The sequence below is a fragment of the Thamnophis elegans genome, chromosome 2 (assembly GCF_009769535.1).
Source record: "Thamnophis elegans isolate rThaEle1 chromosome 2, rThaEle1.pri, whole genome shotgun sequence".
NCBI lineage: Eukaryota > Metazoa > Chordata > Lepidosauria > Squamata > Colubridae > Thamnophis > Thamnophis elegans.
The window spans coordinates 88,182,648-88,208,880 of NC_045542.1; the positions used below are offsets into that span (position 1 = coordinate 88,182,648).

General features: G+C 37.2%; 1 protein-coding gene across 1 annotated transcript in view; it reads left to right on the forward strand.

Moving 5' to 3' along the window:
* MYOT (myotilin) overlaps positions 1-26,233 on the forward strand; it is a 36,238-nt gene that overhangs the window by 9,688 nt on the left and 317 nt on the right. Inside the window, 9 exon segments of the mRNA XM_032212334.1 lie at positions 11,773-11,813; positions 11,816-11,898; positions 11,900-11,929; positions 15,473-15,574; positions 19,844-19,890; positions 20,378-20,510; positions 21,949-22,156; positions 24,715-24,880; positions 25,673-25,806. Coding sequence (XP_032068225.1) covers positions 11,773-11,813; positions 11,816-11,898; positions 11,900-11,929; positions 15,473-15,574; positions 19,844-19,890; positions 20,378-20,510; positions 21,949-22,156; positions 24,715-24,880; positions 25,673-25,806 — 944 coding nt within the window.

Below are 26,233 nucleotides of genomic sequence, written 5' to 3' on the forward strand. Positions count from 1 at the left end.
TTAAGCCCTTTTACAGGGCAAGTGAGGTCATTTTAATTAATGTTCTAGGAGTGCACATAGATTTAAACTGGTTAGAAAAAGGTTAATGAAATGAAATCTGTCCAGAATCATTGAGAGTTGGGTGGCAAGTTTAATGAATTATTATGAGGATCAGAATCAATATGATACTTTTCTAGAAAAGCAGAACAAATGATTGCGTTTATTTCATAAGGGATTCTGGAAATTGATTACATTTGCATGATTCTTTTAATGCTATTAGAAGAAAACTCTATAAACCTAAAACTTCTTAGAAGTTATACTATGCAGTTCTGTTATGGTTTTGGTTGGCACAAGTCATCCAAGACAGGAATGGTTTAGAAAAGCTATTTAAACTGACCATCTATCTTAGATCATAGTAAACCTATCCCTCTTTGAGTCACGCCATCTTGCATTGGGATTTAAAGTTTATTTTAGAGCTCAAAATATTGAAATATTATTTAAAGATATCCATTTTAGAGTCATCACATGTTAAAGTGAAGATAGAATATAACTTTAAGCCAAAGGTGATGCTGGGTAATTGGCAAGAGAAAGTTTCCCCATGCCAACCATGCCAATCTGGCATGGCCCAAGCTTTACTGGGAAAAGCAGAATGTTTTAAACCTGATTTATTTATAGTGTTTCTTAGCGTCAATAACTTTACGATATGTAGACTTCAGCTTTCAGACTTTCTCAGCCAACTTGATGGTGGGGGAATTCTAGGAGTTGATGTCCATACAACTTAAAAGTTACTGAGGCTCAGAAGTACTAAGTAAACACTAGGCCCCAAGTTAAGCCTCTTTCCTTTCTGGGCCTGTCTTCATTCACTCAGCTCTTGGTAGCTGCTGTTTAAGAGATGTCTCTTTTTTTAAAATCAGTTTTCAAGTAAATAGGTTGACTTCCTGCTAAGTCAAAAGTGCTAGAATTTGACTTAACCAAAGGGAGATGGCCTTTTTCTCATGTTTTACAAAGTTGATGATTATACTACAATGTTCCCCTATTTCATACTGCTGGTTCATACTTCTGACTTCAGAACAGCCTTCATTCATTTTAAAAGGATGTCCTTTATCTTTTCATAATCACCTTTATGATAGTAAACAATTAAACTAATAGATGTGTTCCAATCACTGGTATGCAAGTCCAGTTCTATTCTGAATAGTTCTTATTTTGTTATTATTGATACTTTTCCATCTCAGCAAAAGACCAAAGAAAGTATCAGGTAATGTTGGTGCACATGATAGATCAGTGTTTTTCAACCACTGTGCCGCGGCACACTAGTGTGCCGTGACATAGTGTAAGGTGTGCCGTGGGAAAATTACTTTATATATAGTAAATATAGGCACAGAGTTAAATTTTTTTAACATTTTCTAATGGTGGTGTGCCTCGTGATTTTTTTCATGAAAAAAGTGTGCCTTTGCACAAAAAAGGTTGAAAAACACTGTGATAGATAGATGATAGATAGATAGATAGATAGATAGATAGATAGATAGATAGATAGATAGATGATAGATAGATAGATAGATAGATAGACAGACAGACAGACAGACATATTCCAATTCCTACAGAAATATCTTGTTCATCTAATGAATAGAGCAAGCTGAATATATTAAACTGTGCAGCTGAAGGAAACAATGTGGCTTAGCAGCATGTGTACAGCCTGAATATGCTTGTTCAGAAATTAGGGTTATGATATTATTACATACACACATGCTTAGAGATACAGCTTTATAATTTATATAGGAAATAAAAATATTGCAGCTACACTGATGTGTAGATTGAAGATTATTTGCATATGCTATTAAAAATAAAGGGGATATTTATCGTATTTTCTCAGAGTATAAGACGCACCAAGATTTGAAGAGACAAATAAAATAAGTTTTTGCACTCTGCAGACCTCCCCCAAAGGCCTGTTTTTCACGAAAACGGCCCCGGTTTTTTGGCAAAATAAGGGCATGCATAGCCTTTAGGAAGTTTATAGAGTGCTCCTGAAGGCTGGGGGGGGGGGGGATGAGCAAAAAAACAGCCCATTTTTTGCTGGTTTCTGACCTACCCAGCCATTTTGGTGAAGGGGCGGGGTTCAGGGGGCCAAAAATGCTGTATTCAATGTAAAAGAAGCACCCAGATTTTCACCCTCTTTCAGTTATACTCCAAAAAATACAGTATTTCCTATTTCTTTGAAGTTGGGGTTTTAGCTTTGCCTCCAATATCATCTTGCCTTGCCTATCAAGTCTATTGATCGGTTCTGTGGTTCGATTCCATTCTTCCTTTCTGGCATAAACACTGCTGAATGTAAAACCATACAGTAAATAATGTTTAGGAAAAAATGAGAAGCTATACAACAATGGACATTTTCATCTCACCACATGGGTTGTAAGCATGGGCAGAAGAGTACAATAATCTTACAGTCGCAGCTATTTATGTAGCCAGCAACTACATGAAAACAGATGAATGGAAAGAGATCCTATATACTGTATCTCAAAATTCCTGGCACAGATTCTCATTCAATTAGTATTAATATTAATCTCAACACATAGGTCATTCCTTCCCATTTCAGGATTTTTTTAAAGTAAAACGAGATACTTACAAACTTTTTCTTCCTTTTAAAATTTTTTGTTCAGTAAACAAACTCCTATTACTACAGTTTGGCTCTGTTAAGTAAAAGCTTGTATTATATTTACTGCTCAGTTTGGTGAATGCTTCTATGGAAGTAAATTCTACTTACTTAGCGCAACGTGATCCCTGTTAAGCTGGCACAGAATTGCAACTTAATAGGTTTTTATACTACCCAAACAAATGTAAGCAGATTTCTCAGACAGTTCTGTGGGCTGATTTTATAACATGTTTCAAGTTTCATTATCACATCTCACTTATTTGTTTAAATTCAGCAATATGTGAGTGAGTAAATTGGATGAGAGGGTCACTTTTCCCTTATGACATTTTCTCACATTAGATTGCCCTTTTCCAAATCAATATGCAGAAGAAAAACTGGTAGCTGTATTATTTGGAAAGGATGATTTCTATTAATGAATATATTTAAATTGTGGGTTTAGGTTTCCTCTGCACATGGCATAATAAACCATATTTATGCATGCTTATGCATGTTTCTAAAATTAAAATCTAATATAATGATCTATATATTTAATTTGCTTAGCAGCATGATATTTTTTTAAAGTCTCTCACATTTTTGCATACGTTTTTAGGAAACAGGATTAATCTCTAAATTTTTATACTTCAACACCCCACATTACAACTTTACTTTGCTTGCTGGGATAAGGGAAATTGCCCAACCAGTTATACTGTAGAAAACATGTTTAGCTAATGCAGATTTCTGTCTTAATTACACTGAGCTTGATTTTTAATCGTCATTTGCTCCTATAAAACACTTTTGAATGGTAATTTGTACTTTCACACATACCATATTTTTCGGAGTATAAGATGCATCCAAGTTTTGAAGAGGCATTTTTTTTAAAAAAGTAGGTAGGTAGATAGAAGGATAGAGAGGGAGAGAAAGAGAGAGAAAAACACTAGGTAGGGAGGGAGAGAAGAGAGTAGTTAGGTAGGTAGGTAGATAAAGGAATGGATAGATAGATAGATAGATAGATAGATAGATAGATAGATAGAGATAGATAGATAAAGTAGAGAGAGAGGTGTTAGATAGGTAGGTAGGTGGGTAGGTAGAGGGAGAGAGAGAGAAACAGAGAGAGAGAGAAATACAGTAGATAGGTAGGGGAGAGAGAGAGAGTAGGTAGGTTGGTAGGTAGAGGGATAGAGAGAGAGAAAAGAGAAATACAGTAGATAGGTAGGGATAGAGAGAGAGAGAGTAGGTAGGTTGGTAGGTAGAGGGATAGACAGAAAAATAGAAAGAAATACAGTAGATAGGTGGGGGAGAGAGAGGAGAGAGAGAGTAGGTAGGTATATAAGTAGATAGAGGGGGAGGGGGGAGAGAGAAAAATACAGTAGGTAGGTAGGGAGAGAGAATAGGTAGGTAGATAGATGTTTCCAGGTATATTTATCCATGTGCTGGATGAAGAAATCGCAGACCTGTAGCACCTAAAACCTTGTTGCTGATGGGACAGCACTTGACCAATGTAATTCTCATCAATCCCTCTAATTAAACAGCTTTCTCAAAGGGGAAAAAAGGGGGTTTGCACTTTGCAAACCTCCCAAAAACAGTCCGTTGGTCACAAAAACGGAATCGTTTTTTTAAAAGGCATAAATAGCCCGGGGGGGGGGGTGTCTTGCAGAGTGCTCCTGGAGGGGGCCCAAAGTTAAGCAAAAAAGGGCCCGTTTTTCTTGAAAACGGGTCATTTTTGTCAAAATTTTTGCATGCATAGCCTTATGGAGGCTCATAGAGTGCTGCTGGTGGCTGGGGGGGGGAGAAAATGGCCCATTTTTTGCTCATTTCTGCTCTTCCCAGCCCCCAAGAGCTGTTTGAAAGCCTCCATAAGGCTATGCACAGCCGTTTTGGTGAAGGGGCGGGGCTTCAGGAGGCAAAAATGCTGTATTCGATATATAAGACACACTCAGATTTTCAGCCTCTTTTTAGAGGAAAAAAGGTGCATCTTATACTCCGAAAAATACAGTACTACATACATACATACAGTATATTCAGAGGTGGTATTCAGCAGGTTGTGTAAACCGGTAGTGGCGACCTGTAGGTGGGAAGCTTCTCATCTATTGGTAGTAACACATTTCTTTTTCTTAAGGCTATTTGGTCAACCCCTGCTCCATAGCACATAATATTAATTTCTTTGAAGTAAAATAGGGCAAAAATTTACTTGACAAATATCTCAATAATAGAAATTTTGGGCTCAATTGTGATTGTAAGTTGAAGACTACCTGCACTTCCACACAGCTATCTCTAAAAATTGCATTTAAGGATGAATACTCTAGGCAGAAGATGTGAAGTACAATATTACATATCTGAAGGATAAAAAGTTGAGGTAAGATTTCACTAATATAGGTCACAACAGGTTTTCTACACTGTGCTGCATATCTGGATTAGATAACTGAAAAAAATCTGTATTTGAGCATGTAAACTATGTTTGTGTGAATTAGAGAACTGGGCGCTATATTCTTTTCCTCCTCGGGTGTGATGTGTTGATAGCTACGTCTCGAGTCCATCAGCTCGCTGTGCTCTTTTCAAGACAGGAAAACCCGAGGGCACTTGAACAAAAGGGGCGCCAGCAGGCTAGTTGGAAATAAAGAAATTCGATCGGGCGCTATAGAAGCGCGGCTTGCGTTCGCTTCAGAATCAAAGTCCCCTCGAGCTGGAATGCGGTTTCCTTTTAGTGTCCCTTGAAAACTACTTCCAACTCGAAGAGGCTGCACTTGTCGACAGATACGCGAATCCAACTTTTTACGGCTTACTGTATACCGCTAAGACTCTTATTTCTGTCCTTCCTTCGCTCGCTCCCGACAACTCCGCGGGGGCAATAAACTCAGTTCCTCTTCACCTGTTTTCTAATCACAAAGCCGCTTCGCGCTCACTCCCAACCTTCGCAGAGTTAACTCCCCACTAACTACAGCACGGAGGCTTCCAGAGCAATTTTGCTCATGTGGCGGCTGGCAAGCTTCTGGATCAAAATGATGGTCTCGAATGAAGCATTTTTCGCCAGCGGAGGCAGGGAAATAAATGCCCTCGACTGTTGCTACCGTAATCGCTGGATTCAGAGCAGTGTTGCCAGCGGCGACAACACTTCTGTAGTATACGCGTTGGAATATAGCTTTTTACGGGATCCCTCGCCCAAGCACCACCGCATTGCCCTGGCCCGAAAAATGGCTTATTTACAGCGTCTGAATAGTTAGAAGCGGACAATCCCTTTCCTCCGCCACGCTACTTCTGCAGGCGCCCCACCGAAGAGTTTAAAGAGTAGCTCCGGTGACAAACCCTTTTTTCGCCTAAAAAAAAAGTTGACCGCGCCGAACTTAAGCTAAACGATCTTGGTTACCGAGTTGTCTTAACTATCTCATTTAGCTGCACGCAAGGAATGCTCTGCCCTCTTTCCAGCGGCCAAGCGCGTCTCTTTCTCGCGGGCTCTAGTTCGGATGGCCGAGCAGCCGGGCGGGGTGGAGAAGGGCGGGGGGAGGGAAAGCTCTTATTTTGGCAACTTCGAACCGGGTGGCTGGAAAGAGCGAATACCTCCGATGTCATTCCCTGGCAAGGGCTAATCGCCGCGCTCCTATTAAAACTTAAATAGAGAGGTACTATGATTCTAGTCTGTGTTAGTGGATGGCTGGTTTCCCTTCACAACACCGCTTCGTAGCCCGCAGGTGATCCTTCCTTTGCTTACAGGTAAGTTCCTCTTGTTCCTCCTCTTCCCTCACCGCTCCGCCCCGCCCGGTTCGGCTCGCAGCGGTGCATGTTTAGGAGCTGTACTTCCAGGGAAAGCCCAGCGTGCCTAGGACGGGAGGGACTGATACTTGAAAGGAGTGCAGGTGGTGGGTTACTTGCGCGCACTATGGGCCAGGAAGGTTTGGCTGAGGTGCCCCCAGTGTAGTAGCCCAGCAGCTTTTGCGAACCTGATCCGCGTGGGTGGTAGTTTAAACCTCACACACGCAGGACATTTGGCTCAGGGAACGGAGGAGCGCGGTCCGGCCAAAGCGGCCGTGGCGCCGAAGATTTGACTTGCAAGAAGCACGTTAGTCGTTGCAGAAGGTCGTGACCGAATCTTTGCATTTCAGAATAAGTTACACAAGGCGTTCGTGGTCCAAGTTTGGAAAGTTGGTGTCTCTTGTAAAGGGCTTAGTAGATTCCCACTACTAAGAAGGGAGGAAGGGAAGGGAGGTGGGTTTTTGTGTGGTAGTTTTTACGAGTTTCCTGTGAAACTATTGTAAGCGGCGGACTTTATTTTAATAGAGGAAGGTGAATATTAAAATATGCAAGTTGTTCGCTCTCACTTGAAACGGATTCAAGCGTCTTAGTGCTCCCTTTCGTGGAAGGTTCTGGGTTACACGAGTTGCTGCTGCGTTTTTTTCATGGTGAAAGTTAGAAATAGAAGATAAGAATTCTTAACTGCTCGATAAGTTCATTATACGAAAAGTCGAAATGAAGGGCTTCTTTAATCGTACGTTTAAAAAAAGCCGAATAATTTGATCTGTCTGAGGAATGCATGACCTCATGGAACCTAGTTTAGCCTCTTCCTATGAAAGGAAGGCAATATACTGGATGCAGATATAGTACCAAAGCAGCTGATACGAAATTCTGTAGTGAAAAAATAGATATTGGAGAGATTTTAAGTGAGAAGAGAAGGAATAGTCACTATTATTTTATTTCATTTTATTTATTTATTCCAGAAGTTTCTTTGTGCTTTGTTTAAAAAAGTACTGTAGTTTGCTCCATAGAGATACATTGAGAAATTTACCACACAGCTGAATGTTTGAACTATTAATTTTTTTGTTCAAATGACCGAATATTTAATTATTTTTTAAAGAACTTCCTATAGAATTCATTTACAATTTATAATAACAATAACCCAACTAAAGTGTGGGATTTGTGTATGGAAAAAAATGTCTTGACATGCACATGTGGTAGCAATCATGATATATCAACATATTCAATGAACATAATAACTAAGCTTACTCCATTTATAGCCAGATTTCTTGCTAACTATATCTGTAAATGTTCTATTCTTTTAATCCTAATTGAAGCAAAATGCTGCTTGTCTAGACTCTAGAGAAAAAAAATGAAAATAATTTCCTTCATGAACTTTATCTTCATACTTTATTTTAATTAAAAATCTGCCTCATATAGTTTCTCATTAGTTTCAAAAATATTGTAAAGCTGGTCAGAAAATTGAGTTATAGTTTGGCACATCTTTGGTACTAAGATCTGGTTAGAATTATATGTATACAGTACCGTAGTTTCCATTATAAGGAATTTGAACATAGTCAGAGGGGGAAGAAACATCATCCTATTGATCTTGAGATTCATACACAGAGTTTATTTACTTGGAACTCAAATTTTGTTTGGTTGGTGGAAGCTTAGCAGTATAAGCAAAGAACATGCCTTTGTCATAAAGTATTGGTCTTGCATAATTTTTTATTTGAATACATTGTTTTTAAGTGATATGCATTGATAGAATTCAACATCTACTTGCAATCATTTTCATTTACTGTAGAAAGGCTTTACATGGATGAAAGGTCTTGTAGTAAATCTACCCTGTATCCTTAGAGGGATGAGTTGTATCTTTAAATCATAATTATAGTTAACATTCACAAAGATAGTGCTTTCCAGTGATTTCAGAAAAAGAGTTTAATATAGGTCAATTGCCATGCAGTTAGAAGGAGAGGGTGGGGATTGCAATGAAAGTCATACAATAACTTGGATATTCCACATATAGGGATGGTGAGTATTAAAATAACTTCTGTACATTGAAAACTTTTAAATCCCTATGAGCATTCCTAGAATATTTCAGCATGTTTATGAGGAAACTGTTCAATTATTATTTGGGGGGGGGGAGATAGATTAAGGCAGGCAAATTTCAAAGATGCTGTAGGTACAAAACATCTAGTTCCTGAGAGGAAAATGGATAATGTTAGCATTTGTCCATTGGTTCCCTTCTAATTTGATTGTCTATATAATCTTGTTGCATGGCCATTTATTTCTGTTCTTATTTGTATTGTTTTCCTAAAGGGATTATCTTCATCAAGACAGCTACTCTTTGCTGAGGCAGGGATTCTATCCTACCTAGGATCCCTGCCAAGAAAGGCCACAAAATTTATCGACTCATTCTTTCCAACCACCAACCCAAAGTCTATTTTCACCTTCTAAAACACAGGACAATTGTGAAAGCTTCCCCATGAGTGTCAGTAATCTCCCATCTGTGTCCTCTATGTACCAACCTAGCATGTTTAATTATGAGCGTCCAAAACACTTTATCCAGTCTCAAAATACATATCAAGGGAAGCCACAGCCTCCAGGATCAGAGACCTCTGCTACGCTTCCGAGCAGGCAAACCAAGCAGTCTTCCATTTTAATCCAGCCTTGTAATCCTAATGAGAAGAAATTTACTTCCTCTTCATCGCTGAGCTCGCCAATCTCACTCTCTTCACCTTCATATAGCGCTTCATTTCCCGTAACACCCGCATCTGTACAGTCTCCTGCTAGCTCATCATCTGGGCCGAGAATTTCATCCATGCATAACCAGTCCCCTGCAGCATTCCTTTGTTCTGTGTTGCCCTCTCACTTTGATTATAATAATAGCCAAGGTCCTTCCTCAGTGGACTCAAAGTAAGTATGCTCTTTCCCTTGCCTTGAACTGTGTGTGGTGCATTCATGAAAACCTGAATGCTGTGTTGCTGTTGTGAGGAGCTATGCTGCATGTAAGTGTTGAATGCAGAGATGGGAATTAGAAGGGGAAACTCAGGAATGGAAACTATAACCACTGTTAAATTGTGCAAGGTCTGTTTTGTTCCAAATGCCAAACTTTCTGCAAAACGTTCGGAAGTTTCTAAAGTTTTTATGTAAGAGGTGGTGGCTGAAAATAAAAGTAAAGGCAGAATGCCATCCTATTTAAACAAGCCCTGAAAATGAAATCTAATTCTGGAAAGTTATGCATTAGTCTAATTGAAATAATAAAAACTAAATCTATTAAGGATTTATTTCAGGAAAAGATTAACAGATTTGAGACAAATGATATTTAATTTTATTTCAGTTCATTTAATTATCGATTTATCCTATGTTTTATTGTGAGTATAACACACAGCTTTAGCACAATTCCCTCAAATAATTTAAGGATTCTTATTTGGGAGTAAGCACTATTTGCTATGAGAGGTTTTATATGTGTCACTACATGTATTTGGGCAGTGACAAATTAATCACAGTTTAGCTTAGTGTGTTGTGGAAATCCAGCCCAGGTATCATGTAAATCCAGAAAATTGAGTTGAGTAAACCATGATTATGGTAACTATGACTATGCTTGTTGTGCAAATGCTGCCATTGCTTTGTTGAGTATATTCACTAGTGCAACTTTTTCAAATTTGATGAGTTGGCTTACAGTTGCTATTGTCATCTTTAGCCATTCTGGCTAGGATGAACTGTGATCAACACATCTGACAGAAACCAGTTTTCAGTACTGTTTGAGTTTTAGTTTTTTCCTTAGAGCATTTCCTACTTTAGTTCTATTTATCTAGGCACTAAGCAACTGATCTGGAACAAATGGCATAGTTGGGTACAATCCAATGGAAAATATATCTGATTATCAATGAAGGCTACATCCTATCTCTTCATTATACTTTTATTACTGTATAATGATCTTACCCTGAAAAAAGTGAAAAATAAAAGTTGTTTCTTCTTTTTTAGAATTTATAAAAAGCTTTCTTGAAAAAGAAGCTAGGTAACTATTTTATTGGTATACAGTTTTTTGAAAATAAATGACAGTTCCCTGATGTCTCATAGAATACAAATAGCCCACCCACAAATCTTTATACATGCAAAGAAAGCAGCATCCTCATTCTGCATAAAAATCTGAAGGTGTTAAGGTTCAAGAGAAGGAGGAATGTTTCCTAGTATTAGCAGGATCAATAACGTAAACTAGAAAACAGCAGTGCCAGCTATGATTCTTTTTAAAAAATTTGCATATAAGGAATATAGATTTCTGAACTGCCTACCATAATGTATTAAAAATTAAAGTTGTTTTTCAAAAAAAAGTTTCATTATACAATTATTAAAATATTTATGTGTTATTTGCATTCAACACTCTGTGATGCAAATAAAAATATTTTGTAAATAAAGTGTTACATTTCCACTACATTTTTTTAAAAAATCATCTTGTAAGGAAAGAAATCCTAATTAATCTAGAAGGTGGAATCATGATCTATCTGGAATTAAGCCCCTGTGATAATAAGAGAGAGATAACTTGATATAGGAATTGATAATAAGTAAACAGACATCACGATAGGTTAACATTTCAAAATAACAAATACGGGATTGTATTATCAAGTTGCTGTTAATGTTAACAATACATTGCTTTTACGCATCTATACTGATATGCAGTATACAATTGTTATTGATACACCATAGGTATATAAAAAACATTAATTGTTAAGAAATGAAAATAAAATTCCTAGCTCATTAAGTCTTAATAGGAATATACATTATGTAATGCTTAATTTTTGTATATAAATTAGAGTTAAATAGTGATGAAGATTTGAGAGCACAGTTCTCTCCCTGATCTGCATTGTTTGAAAAGAGTTGGAATGAAGGTGGAAAGATTCTGCTTCTAGTAGCAAAGTAAGCTTTGAAGGCAGGTAAGCAGCTGCTCTCCTGACTTTAACTTCTTCACCCACTCTCAATAGAATAGAATTTAAGGGGGAAGGAAACCTTTATTTTGTTATTTAACAGCAAGTATTACTGTGTAACAATCACTGAGTTTGGGGTCCCCCGCCCTTTAAATGATGTTCTTGGTCCTCAAAAGCAAAAAAATAAATAAAATGAATGAACATTAGTAATTTCCAACAAAATACCACACTATGTTTCTCATATTTTGTATTTTATTAATCTCAGTTTAAAGATCCCACAAAAAAAAATTAGGTGATCCGTTAAGATTTTTAGAGCTTAATAATTATATATGTTTATCCTCTTCTACGGCCATTTTTTTTAAAAACATTATGATATGCAGCATATTGCAGATGATTTTTCCTTGCACATCAAGCTACAATATAAACTTACAATAAGAGATTACCTTCAATAGTTTGTCTTTTATCCTCAGCTCTTATTTAATAATTACAAGATCACCCTTCTTTTCCTTTAATTAGCAGTCATTCAAAGCCTATGTACAGCCCGCAAACTGATAGCCTTAACAAGTACCAAAGGCTTCTGACAAAGAGATACAAGGAACGAAAGACGCCCTCATTCAAGACTTGGAAAGGAAACTGCGATGTTAAAGATAACCTTCTGCATAACGGGAACCAAGTAAGACAATGTGTAGAGAATACCTATAAAAAGGAGGCTATGAAACTACCACTTAAGATGAATTACTCTGCATTTTTTTCCTTCCCTATACTGATCATAAGCTAAAACCCAATTCTGAAATATATGCATTTACAAAACATCTGTATGTTGATGTAGCTACTTGCCCTGTTCAGTGTTTCACAAGATGACCACTCTCAGGATTAATTGAGCAGTATGTTTAATATTGTATATACTGAATTCAGAATTGGGATAACTCTTGATTTCTGTCCTTCAGAGACTGTTGAGCTTTGTCAGCATTAGAACATAAGTTCTCATTCATGCACCTTGATATGAATTATTTCTTGACTCACCAATACTTACATCTTGATCAAAAGCCACTTATGGATAATAGGTCTGGGATTAATATTGGGACATTATCCAAGAGGAAAAACTGATCACAAGAAATCAGTTCCAACTTGTGATAAGAATGAATCCCTTTTGATCAGCCAATTGTGAAGAAAGTACAATTAATTACAAATAACATGGGGTAAAGCTGAAAAGCACCACCATGTATTGTATGCCTACCATTTTCCCTTTATTATGACCACAATAATTTAGATAAGTGTTCTGACATCATTACCCTGTGTTCCAGGGGAGCCACCAAGGGAGGAAGTGGTAAGGAGGGGGAGGAAATTGAATTAATGTGACAGGAAATTGAATTAGGTTCTAGAGAATGGAGAAAAATGGCCGCAACATCTATGCTTTCTATATGTATAATTCATGTTACTTGTCAGACCGTTACTGTCAGACTTCTGAATGCAACATAACACCACAATCAGGTTTTAGATGATAGACTTGCAGGGCCAGCATACCGTGCAACATGTTTATACCGATGTAATATAATATTACTTATATATATATATATATATATATATCTATATATATATATATATATATATATATAATATATTATATATACACACACACACACACACATACATAACATACACACACACACACACACACACACATATAATATATATATATATATATATATATATATATACACACACACACACATACATACATATATGTATGGGGAATGTGTGCTAGTTATGCTTATTTGGGTCTAGGGATTTCTTTTTTCTTGTATGTATTTATTGAAATGTATTCTGATGTTTTCTGGGAGGGGGTGCATTCATTTAATTTCACTGTACACATGTGCATCAACAATAAAGGTTTGATTTGTTTAGTCTTATCCATCTAGTGCTGTTGCACTCAGTCCATCTTTCATGTTTCATTATGAATGAATTACAAAAGATTTTTATTACATTAAAGTTCCCTTCATGGGTTATCAAAACTAAATCTAAGCAAAGTGAGTTTACTGTTTTTTACATAAGTGTAGATATCAGAAGTTAATGTAATGTTTTATTCATTCATTAGGTAACCTATCAGCTTAGGTGAGGCATTTTCCTATCCTCCCTAGAATTGTGGGGGTTTTTTTTAGTACTATGTTAAGCAAATGTTTGATTAATCATGGTTTATTTAATTATAACAGGCTGGGTTCACTCAACATACTAACCCTTAAACTACAGTAACTAGGATCATTTTACATATAGACCAAAATCAAGCAAAGTGTGTAGTTGAAACTTGCCCCATCCGAGCTGCTATATAAAAATCCTACCACCACCCCTCACTGCAGACCAAAGGAAAATGCTTGCAGTATCAGTGCCCCATTCATATAATATTTTCATGTCATGTACATTTGTTTGAACATATTGGAAATAATTTATTAGTTCCCAGGGGAGAGGGAGGGAGGCCGAAAATCTATTGAGCCCTTTGGATTTTTAAGGTAAATCTGAAGTCTGGGAAGTGGACTGTCACAATCACTGTCACAAATCAAGTTTTATTGTATTTTAAATAGGCTGCAGCTGAAACTAAACAAAAATTGGTTTAGCTTCTAAATGTGGAAAACTGAAAATAACCATATGAAAATAGTCTGGGTACATAAAGTCACATGTGTATTTGTATGCTACCATTTAGTAACATGCAACTATTTTTAAACAACTAGAAGTCCACCGGTAATATTTGTTTTAGTAAGGATGTCTAATGCAAATGCATGGGATAATATCAGTTTGCTTGTGAAATGGGATCCAAAATAGAGGAAGGGGGGTTTCTCAATATATACAAGAAGTTTATTTCTTTTTCCATGGGTGGAAGCAGATGGGGCAAACCAGTAGTAGTGGTGGCAGGAAGCTCCACACATGCGCATAAGCAAACTGTAGTAAAAAAAATGGAAACCCACCACTGGGTGGAAGAATTAAGAGGGAGTTATCAATAGATATCTATACTGTATGATTTTTTTTTCACAGAAAAAACATGCAGTAATGCAGTATTCTTAATCATAGTGTAGCAATAAGTTCCACTGACTGAGGTGAGCATCCTGCACGTCATCGAGGTGTGATACCTTGGCAACAGTAGCGGTTGCAATCTCTCTTCAGAGCAGAGAAATACATAATTTCGTTTGGTGACGTGGTTGGTATTGTGTTAAAAAGGAGAAGTTGAGGCAAAACAGAACTATTCAGTATCATTAATTATTACCTTCTGCATATTTAACATGAGTTTTGTCCATCTCATGTTAACAATTAGCATTTGCTACCTACTTTCAGAAGGAATCTGGATGCCATAACTACTTACTGTGGGGAAGGAGGGGCAAGAAAGGAGGAGCCCACTGTTAAAATGTTTAAACCAGGAGATAAAAGCTAATACAAGCTGATAGAAAGTAAGAAAGACAAACAAACAAACAAACAAAAAAACAATGCAAGCTGGCATCCTTCAGGTTGCATCATATATTTCTTTTCTTGGAGGAATAATAGGGCTGCATTTAAATAGCCTTAAACTTTCTTAATCCAGGAAGAAGCATAGAAGCAAACTAGAACAAAGGAGAAACTTCCTAACAGTGAGAACGATAAACCAGTGGAACAGCTTGCCTGCAGAAGTTGTGGGTGCTCCATCACTGGAGGCTTTTAAGAAGAGGCTGGACAGCCTTTTGTCCAGAATGGTATATAGGTTGTCTGCTTGAGCAGGGGCTTAGACTAGAAGACCTCAAGAGTCCTTCCCAACTCTATTCTGATTGATTGATTGAGTTGTAGTAGAGCTAGCCTGGAAGCAGCTATGGAGCCTTCTTCAAGAATTTGGTCTTTTTCAAGCAGTTATTTATAACAACAACATGGCAGCAAAGGATCCCGTTGATTGGCTCACAAACACAAAGCTGTCACCAACAGGGTATCTAATAAAACATCCTGTATATGTTTTTCCTGGTAGATTTTCTTCTTTTCCCATTGTGTTGCTTAATGAATATTTACCTTCTACTCAGAGAATCCCCGTAGTAAAAGTATGCTGTTTTCACATCTCACATCTGCTAAGGATAGTGATTAAAACAAAGTTGTTTGTTCTGCTCTTTATCAAAGTAGAGTAATTCCCAGGAACTGTGTTATACTGAATGGAAATTTGAGTGTTCACTGATTTTCTTTAATGTTCACGTTCACATTTCCTTTTCATAAGCGTTTAAGCTACGAAGAAAGAATGGCTCGCAGGTTACTTGGACCAGAGAATGCTGCATCTGTGTTTGTATCACAGGATGAACAAAATGCACAGGACGCACAAGTAAGTCTGTCTTATTTTTTTCCCTATTTACCCCAAAGCTGAAATGAAATCCAAACTCTCCCCCATAATCATACAAAGGTAGCAGACGTTTTCCTGAATGCAGTACAGGTAGTCCTCAACTTACAACCACAACGGAGCCCAAAATTTCCATTGCCAAGCAAGACAGTTGTTAAGTGAGTTATGCCCCATTTTATTACCTTTTTGCCACAGCTGTTAAGCGAATTGCTGCGGTTGTTAAGCGAATCATGTGGTGGTTCAGTGAACCTGGCTTTCCCCATTGTTTTTGCTGATCAGAAGCCAGCTGGGAAGGTTACAGAGGGTGATCACATCCCAGGACAGTGCAACAGATAAATACATGCCAATTGCCCAAGCACCCAAATTTTGATCACATGACTATGGGAATGCTGCAGTGGTTGTGTGAAAAGTGGTCATAAGTAACTTTTTTCAGTGCCGTCACTTCGAACAGTCACTAAATGAATGTTTGTAAATCAAGGACTACTTGTATTTGAAACATAGCAAGTTACCGAATGTGGAATGGAAAGAGAGTGACTCATTTCACAGAGTATGCTATACATCATGGTTTGTTGAACAAGTCACGGTCAAGTTCACCCATAATACAATTTACATTGTTTACAAACCACAATGCCTAAATTCATATATTGTGCTGAATTAAAATGAAACAAAAACACATTAACCTAATGTATAAATTTAAATTGTTTATTTAAAACATGGATGGAGGTAGGATTTGTCTCCAAGTTGTCTGAGGGATAGAAAGATAGGAGAAAGGAGCCATTATCTTTACTGATCCTGAACTCTTCTATTACAGCTTATTGTTACTTAAGCCAAAACTTCCCACACATAAACTGTTCCATGCGTGGAACTGCTTTTTGCTGTGGTTTGTGTCCAAAACGTGAAATGTGTTTTGCTTAGACCATGAACTCAAAATGTTTATTCCAGATACATACGTTGTGGGGTTGGAAGAATGAGAGGGAAGGCAAAGTCATCACTGGTGGCTGAAGGAAAGTGGATACTTTCAAGTGCAGTATATCTCCCTCCCTTTTCTCCCCCATCTCGCCACATTCGTGTCTGCACCTGCTCTTAGCTGCCACATGTCCATCACCCTTAGATTCAAGGGCAGGCAGGCAGGTTGGAAATACTGAATTTGGGGTCAGCAAAAAGTTATAAGGAGAGAGGGGGGAAAAAGACAGAAAGAAGATCAAATGGCCGGTACAGAGGCCATGGTGGAAAGAGGGAGGTCTCCTGGTTTCTAGCCTAGTGCCCTAACTATTACACTAAACTCTCTTTCTTTAATCAAGTATGAATGAAACAATTGCTTTGATATTTTAATATTCAGAGTACCTCACAAAAAATAAAATATAAATTATTGGTGGTTCGCTTTACTATTGTTTAATTGTCCCTGTCTAGTTTCTTTAATTTTGTCCATACTTAGAGTATGCAAATCAAACACAGAAACTGAGGGATTTACAGGAACCTGCAAGTCTTCATAGTAATTTGTTTTATTATCATCATTATACTATTACCGTATTTTTCGGAGTATAAGATGGACCTTTTTTCCTCAAAAAAGAGGCTGAAAATCTGGGTGCGTTTTATACACTGAATACAGCAATTTTTGCCTCCTGAAGCCCCGCTCCTTCACCAAAATAGCCGTGCATACCCTTATGGAGACTTTCAGAGAGCTCCTGGCGGCTGGAGAGGGCAGAAATGAGCAAAAAATGGGCCGTTTTTTGTCCCCCCAGCACCACTCTATAAGCCTCCATAAGGCTATGCATGCAATTTTTTTTTTACAAAAAACGGGCCCATTTTCGTGAAAAACAGGCTGTTTTTTGCTTGTTTTGGGAGGCCCCAAGAGCACTCTGCAAGCCCCTCCAAGGCTATTCATGCCTTTTTAAAAAAACGGGCCCGTTTTTGTGAGAAAGGGCCATTTTGGGAGGTTTGCAGAGTGCAAAAACTTTTTTTCCCTTTTGGAAAGCTCTTTAATTGATTGATGAGAATTACTTTAATCAAGTGCTGTGCCAGCAGAAACAAAATTTTAGGTGCTGCAGATTGTCAGTGATTTCCTTCTCCAGCACATGGATAAATACACCTGGAAACATCTACCTACATATCTACTCTCTCTCTCTCTCTCCCTACCTACCTACTGTATTTCTCTCTACCTACCTACCCACCTACCTACACCTGGAAACATCTACCTACTACCTACTCTCTCTCTCTTTCTCTCTCCCTACCTACCTGCTATATTTCTCTCTCTCTCTCTCCCTCTCTCTCTCTCCCTCTATCTACCAACCTACCTACTCTCTCTCTATCTCCCTACCTATCTACTGTATTTCTCTCTCTATCTCTCTCTATTTCTCTCTCTCTCTTTCCCTCCCTACCTACTGTATTTCTCTATCTCTCTATCCCTCTCTCTTTCTCTCTCTATCCCTTTATCTACTTACTTACTACTCTCTCTAGCCCTACCTACCTATTGTATTTCTCTCTCTTTCTCTCCCCCTCTATCCCTTTATTTACCTACCTACTTATTTTTTTAATTTGCCTCTTCAAAACCTTGGTGCATCTTATACTCCGGTGTGTCTTATATTCTGAAAAATGTGGTAATTATCTTATTAGTATCCATCCAAGTTAAGAGGCAAACATGGAGTAAATAGGGAGAGAATGGAGCAAAAAGGCATGGACTCACAAACTCGGACTCAGGATGCTTAAGGCTAGAGCATCCAAGCAGTCACAGGGACTGAGCATGTTCTACATAAATCATAACAATGCTTTTTCATACAAATAGAGGGAAAGGCTGAGGGGGGCGACATTGCATTTGTTCAATGAAATGGGAATGAGGTGGTTAGATTTCAGATACATAACATTTGTCTCATTAATTTATATAGCAAATACAAAGACAATGTAATAAGGAAAGAAATTGATCAGAGAAAGGACAACAAAATATTAAGTTAAAAATTTAGTTCTGGTGATTCCTTTGCCTATGTGTTGCTTCTGCAGCTTTTTCAGCCTCTGGATTATTTCATGTTGACTACTTAATAGTTGGTGGTAGTTATATATTTATTTACAAAGTAGAGATCAGAGCCAATTAAAGGGTTCACCGACAAAAGCGTGCCCGAGGAAACCGCAGTGACAAAACTGCGAGTTCTAAACCGCGCTGACGAATGAGCGCTGAAGCGTGCCGACAACAGCGCGTTGACAGAAGCGTGCTCTAAACCTAACCCTAAACCTAACCCTTACCTTAACTTAAATTGCGCTTCTGTCGGTGCGCTGATGATGTCGCGGTTTTAGCATCACGGTTTTGTCGGCGTGCTTTTGTTGTGCGCGCATTTGTCGGGTCACGAATTAAAGGGCAAAGCTACAATTCATATGAAAGTCTTGATGAAGTTAGTCTGGTGTATTTCTCCACCGCAAAAATCAGCATTCCAAAATACACTCAGCACATATAAAATTTGTCACAAATTTTATACCTTATGAACGTTGTACGCTGTCCGAGTTGCACTTCCTACATTTAACTGTTCTTGTCATCACTAAATAGTTTGAATTTCTTCAAAGTTTGCTTCAGAAACAGATTATTAAAATAATAAGTTGGTCAGGATATTTTAAGCCAAAAAGGTATTTTTTAAGGTTATGTAGCCACTTCATGCTGTGTAAGTTTTTGTCAAAGCTCAGGTAGCCGTGATCTAACAAGGAAAATATTTTCCAATTTAAGATGTGTTAATTGCTATTGGAACACTTTTGTGAGCATGTACAATTCTCTGCTCTTGCCAATATTCTATTAAAATGATTCAACTGCTATTCCTGCACTCCTGAAGGACAGTATGTCCCTAGGTCTTATTTTAGTGATTTAATAGCCTCTCTTTTCTAACAAAGACTGTGTGTTTCCCAAAATACTGTACACAATGACAAAAAATCTATATCATTCTATAGGCACACATATTTCTCCTGTGAAGGACAAGTAGCCCACTGTTCTGTCTTAAGGATATCTGGGGAGAAGCCCACAAGTGTCACATGAGCACTCTGAAACCCTCCTACCATAGTCACAAGAACTAACAACTGAGGTTCTTACTACGTTAATGTGAAAGTGAAATGCTGGTACGGAAGGTTGTAATTTTATATTCTATTAAAAAAGGGCCTGTGGTTACATTATTCGTTACCTGGCAAGTTTAAGTACTTGAAGATCTGCAGTTGAATTCTGCAGATTTGCTGAATTCTATTACCATAATGTAACAATCACTTACGTCTTTTTGTTTTCAACAGCAGAACATGGAAAGTGTACGGCTGCAAGTTCCTCAACAGCACGTAAGGTACTGGCTCTTGGTATGTTTTGATACGGCATTCTATCCAAGCAACATTTTGTGTGAAACACTCGTTCTGCTATACTGAACGCTGCACTGAACAGTGAATGAATTACAAAAAAGCTGAATGTATTAAATAGGTTTTGCTACTGTTAGATTATGCAGTTTAAGATGCAGGCATAACAGTTGTGATTCAAATCGTTTGGACATTTAGAAGATGACAAATTCTTAGAATAAATTATAATTGATTTGACTTATGGGGAAATTATTAGGGCACTGTAATACCATAAGCCTAGGGGCTTCCATCTGTGAAATAGGGACCCATTCTGAGAGTTTTGTTACTAGAGGGGCAAACCTAGAAATAATTTTATTCTGAGAAGGTGATAATTTAGCTGCCATGCAGTGGAACTAACCTTGTAGGCTGGGTGGCTTAAGGTATGCAAGAAAGGAAGCTTATTTAGAAATCATTTTATTGCCTATTTCATTTGTAATGTAGGAATAGGCCATCTTCAAGGGGAGAAAAAAATGATCAAGGCGTAATTCAGGAGAAATTTTTTCCACCACGCTTCATACAAGTGCCTGAAGATGTAACAGTTGAAGAAGGAAGATTCTGTAGGCTTGATTTTAAGGTAATAAATGAATTCTTTCCAAGTGTTTTTGAGACATAATTAATACTGGAAAATAATTTAATTTTTTGTTGTTGTTGTTAAATTAAAATTTTGAGAATCCAGGACTCTCTTTCAAGCAGGATTAAAATAGGTGGGTTTTAAAAGGTCACATTTGGAACATGATGATCCTGTATTTTTCCCAGGCATCTGATACTAAGAAAGCAGATTAAGCTTCTCTCCATTCTCCCCGAAACTGCATAATCTCTCTTTAAAGCCGTCTAAAACTATTGACCCTCAGATCTTCTGGTACCAGATTCCATAGGTTAATTATAGAATTTTAGTAAGAGTGATTTAGGATAATGGCCAAAAGCTTTCCCGAGCAGGTTAATCATCCATTGTCACAAGCATTTTTTTAAAAATTGTAGCTGTACAATGCTTGAATCAGAATATTGTCTGTTGTGAGTAGAGTTTGGTTGTAATGTTGTGGTTGTTAGTAACCACATACATTGGAGAGTTGGCAGTGAGGTCCACAGCAATAATCACTGGCTTCATAATGATTGTGACTGAATGAGTAGAGCTCTACCCTTTTACATGCATGCAGCGTATGAAACAAAGATTAAAAAGATGTTTTGCAGGTGACCAAAAGGCTGGTACCCACCATTTTGAACTTAGTGACTTTCACTGCATATGGCCCTTAGATTAGAGTAGAATTTTGCCAATATTCTTTTTCTTTACTTTTCTGTATAGCCTTGTTTGCTAGTGGATAAGAAATGTGAAAGGATCTCCAGGCTACAGGCATTATACTGGCGATTTCACAGGGCAATTTGTGTGACAGAGATATTCTGGTCTAGTCTTGTAGGCTTGTTCCTTCTGTCCTATTTTAGGCTGTACAGATAATTTCATATAGGTAGTACTATATTTACAGTTCAGTATATTACGCAATAGACCACTTCTTCTATATACTGTATTTAAAAAAGAAACAATTCTGTGTTTTTTCTGCTGCTTTGTCAATTTTTTACTTAAGCACTAGAAGTTCAAATCAGCAAACTTTAAATTTTAAAGAATTTTAAAATTTAAATAATTTCAATTACTTTGCCTAATTTCAGCCATTTGGACTAAAACTTGTCCATTTAACTGTGCACCTTTTTTTTGGTAAGTCATACCCTGCCTACATGTTAAAGCTGCTTGTATTACCACATTAGTGCAAATGGAAAATAGATGTTTATAACACACAATTTTGGTATGTTGGAGCACCATGATCTTGTCCAATTTCCAAAACACTGTAGTTTGTAGTTTGCCATATATACATGATATATGCCATGTCCTAAATAGAAGTGTTTACAACAGTATAGAATTTATTTATTTACTTATAATATAAACAAGAAATAACAGCATGCTTCCATGTAGATTTGCCCTTGGACATTAAACTTTCCCTTAATTCCTCTCTTTCCCCTTGTAGGTCAGTGGGCTACCAACCCCAGATGTGGCATGGTACCTAAATGGAAGACTTGTCCACCCAGATGATTTTCATAAAATGATAGTATCAGAAAAAGGCTTCCACTCATTCATTTTCGAAGTAGTTCGGGTCTATGATGCAGGAACATGGGAGTGTGTGGCTTATAACCGTGCTGGAGAAGCTTCCTTTTCATTGAAAGTAGATGTTATTGGTATGAGAAGGCTTTGTATGCTTGGAAATGGTTTTTCCTTTCAACAGATGTAATATATCATTATATACTGTATAGATTATTATTATTATTATTATTGTAGACAACTGTGAAACTATCGCTTCCGGTTCTTTCGATGGAGTTGGAGTGGGGATCTTCCCAACCTATCAGTGTAGTGTATGTGCAATGCAGCCTTTTGTTAATTGGCAGATGGAATTTTTGTCAATGTGTAGATTTTCCAAGCGCCATCCAAGATTTTTTTGGAAAGCGTGCCAATAACCATACTGTTGTTGCTACTGTTTTTTTTTCCTTTCCATTATATCTTTCAATTACATTTGTCCTTGTTTAGCTACTACAATTGATTTTATTGTCAATAATTTTATCAAGGATTATATTAAGCAAATATGTTATAGTAAAAGTATAATATAGTACAGCAATACATTATTTCTATTTTTTATGACAAAAAATGCAGAGGGGAAACATAATAAAGTTGCCCTTTCATCCCAAGCAAGTATAATCAACCTTAACTACTTATCACTGTCTCTTAAAACACAACCAAACACTTAATTCATTTTATACCTGGTCCCGTTTACTATAAGCCCACCTCTAAATCTTCATTTCTCCCTATTAATCAGCAATAAGGGTCATCAGAAATAACAAAGTATTTATTTCTCCATTTTCATTTAAACAAATAGCCCTTAGTCCTGTTCTTCAAATAGTCAAAGTCTTGTCCCGAATAAAATAAAAGTAATTGAACATTACCAAAGGTAACCATTATCCAATCCCATTTTTTAAAAAAAAATTAGACCTCACCAGAAATAATAACCCATTATTTATATTATCTAAAATAACAAGAGATGTAAACACAAATAACTATTATCATCCAATCCTCATCAAACCACTAGGCACCACCAAACATAGCAATCCCTTATTTAACCATGATCACATAACCCAATTTTGTAGTTTTTCTTTCAGAATTATTCAGTCCCAGAAAGAAAATTATAATATTTGTTTTCTCAGTCTCTTTGTCTCTGCTCTCAAAATTTTTGTCATCTTTGTCAGAGGTAATCAAGTATAGTACTTCCAATAAATCTTGAGTAATACTATATAAGAAAATAATTTACAACACTCTTGATTTATTACTTGAAAAAAAATTGTTTGTTTTTAAATCATCATCCAGTTCCATTAGATTAAATTTTCATTTCTTGTGGGTTGTAATTTTTGAATCCACCTTAAAGTCTATTTTAGTTTTCTTTCACTAGGGCTTGTTTCTCTTCAATAACACCTTTTTAAATAACTCCAAAACCCTTTGCACCCAAAATTTCTTATAAGCTAGCCATCTGATGCCCTCTAGTGAACAATTTTCAAAGTAATCTTTATCAACTCAAAATATAAAGAGAATTTTCTCACAAGAGAGGATCTTTTCAATTAACTTCAGTCTTTATTTCAAATCCATCTGACCCCTTAATCTATTAAAAACTTTATGAGATCAATGCTACACTCACCCTTTTGCGGTATATTCCAAGAAATTCTTACAAAACTTTAAACAAGAAACTTTATTTATTTTTACACTGATTGAAGAACTTACACAGCAAACTTGTGGTTTCAAAGTTTTTCAATATAACTAAAAGAATAATACTGCAGAGTGATTAAAAAGTCAAGATTTGGTTGAGCCTTGAGTACATGGAAAGACAGTTAGCTCTGAGCTTGGTAGAATCCCAATCCCGCAACTCCCAGCTGATTGTGAGACCACAAAAGCATCAATTTCTGCTGTCTACTCACAAAAAACCAGCTGTCGAGTACATAATGTGTGAGTAATCTCAAGATCTCTCCTCAGTCCAGAGATGATTTTCAGCAATACAGGTCCAGCGTCCAATTGCCTTTATGGCCATAATGTCTGTTGCAATCTATAGAACGTCAGTTCACCATTCTGCACCAGAAGTGTCTCATTTAGCTCTTGCTTAATGAAATCACAAGCGTATTTGATCTTAATTCTGCTTTCTTTTGCTTTACATATCTACGAAGTTCATAGGTGCAAGGAGTAGTCATAAAGTTACTTTATCATAGTTGTGACTGAAAACGGTCATTAAACAAGGACTACCTATCTGATCAAATATAGAGAAGTGAGGGCTATATGAGGCATAAGTTCTAAAGGTGGAGAATCTAGCCCTCGTGATGTTGCTTCATCATCTATTTCAACTGGTTCTGCTAAAAATGGAAGATTTGCAATGTCTGAAAGATTCTCTATTCCTGCTCTATTCTTAGTGATGATGTAAGCATCATTGCAATGCATGTTGGATCCATAGCCAACATTGACATAAATCTGATATGCAGTGTAGATTCTCCTGAGATAACTTGGAACTGAGGCTACCATACGCAGTGAGCCATTTATTCAACTTTAAACAAACGCTCATTTTCAACCATGTCAATGTCAGTTAACTTACTGGTTGGCTTGTTTTTTTACTGTTCGCTTTTACTATTTTATGAATATGTGTGGTTTGTTTTCAGTTTTGTTTCTTAAAACAGTCTGACTCCTTATGTTTCTTTATTAAAATCTCTAGCAAGAGAACACCGGAAAGCACCAGTCTTCATCTCTAAAGCACAAAGCACAAAAGTTTATGAGGGGGATTCAGCTAGACTTGAGTGCCTAGTGTCTGCTATCCCCCCACCACAAATATACTGGAAAAGAAATAACGAAATGGTTCAGTTCAACACAGACAGAATCAGGTAAGGACACTTCTGCCGGATTTGCATTTTTGCTGATTAGAAGTAAAGACAGGTTCCCTGTGGCAGAGTCTAGTTAAAGGACTACAGATGTTATTGCCTCCTGCGATTCATTAGAGGAAAACTTATAAGCGCCTTTTCCACTGCTTTGTACTGCCTTATCACCCAGCACTCTATAGTCAACATGTAAGAGTCTGATCTTGCTTTTCTTCCAAGAGTGATTCGGTGTTTAGAAAGCATAGCTTATTAAAATTAAGACCTTTTAAAATGAAAATTAGAAGTAAGTTCCTCTATTTTATTGTTTTTTAAAAGTGTAACGGTCCAGTCATTTGGAGTCAGCCTGTAAATTTAATAAAATAAATTGTCTGTTAGCTCCTTCCTGTCTATTTCATTATGGGGAGTGGCAACAGCAGTGATAATAATAGAATTTTGCTACTGGCTGATTTATCTTGCAAAAAGATATGGGGAAGCATATCTAAGTTGTGCACAGTGAAGACAGAGAAGAGGGATTTGTTCAGAGAGCTGCGTGGAGATTGTGCAATTGCAGAATACTGGAAATTGTTGAATTTGGGATGAAGTAGATAGATCTGCAACATGAGGTCTGATTTATCTGATAGGACACTAGAGAGCAGTGTCCTTGGGCTGCAATCAGTGATAAAAAAAAAACATGTATTGGGCAATGAAACATTCAAAAATGTTTAACAAGAATGTGATACACGTATTAAAAGCTAATTAAGAGCAATAGTTTTTAGTCAGATCCAGCTAAGGTAATTTTGTTTTTCCTTCATTTTGTAGCATGTTTCATGATGCTTCTGGCAAGGTTTGCTTGCTGATCCATGATGTAACTAAAAAAGATGCTGGTTGGTACACAGTATCTGCGGTCAATGAGGCAGGAGTGGCAACGTGTCATGCCAGATTGGATGTGGCTAGTAAGTATATTTTCTCTGCTGAGTGAATGTACTTTTCTTTATACCTAGGTTGATCCTTAGCAAATGCATCCCTTCAGCTATATATTCCTTGGTTAAATTACCTGCAAGTCTGCAAATCATCTACTTTGGATTATCTTGGGTGGGTTAGAAGAATAAAGGTGATATAGTAAAATTGGGTAAGACCATGGCATACTAAATTTCCATGTCGGAAACACCAAAACACTTCCATGTTGAAAGGATTGCTCCAGGGATGCTCCTTTCATGTCCGTGTTAATGAGCCCACCAAAGGGATACCTATTTTTGTACTTACATTTGCGTACTTTCAAGCTGCTAGGTTAGCAGGAGCTAGAGCAAATGACGGGGGCTCACCCTGTCACACTTCAGTATTCATGCTTCGAACGCAGGTTTGCAAATTGTTCCTAATCAC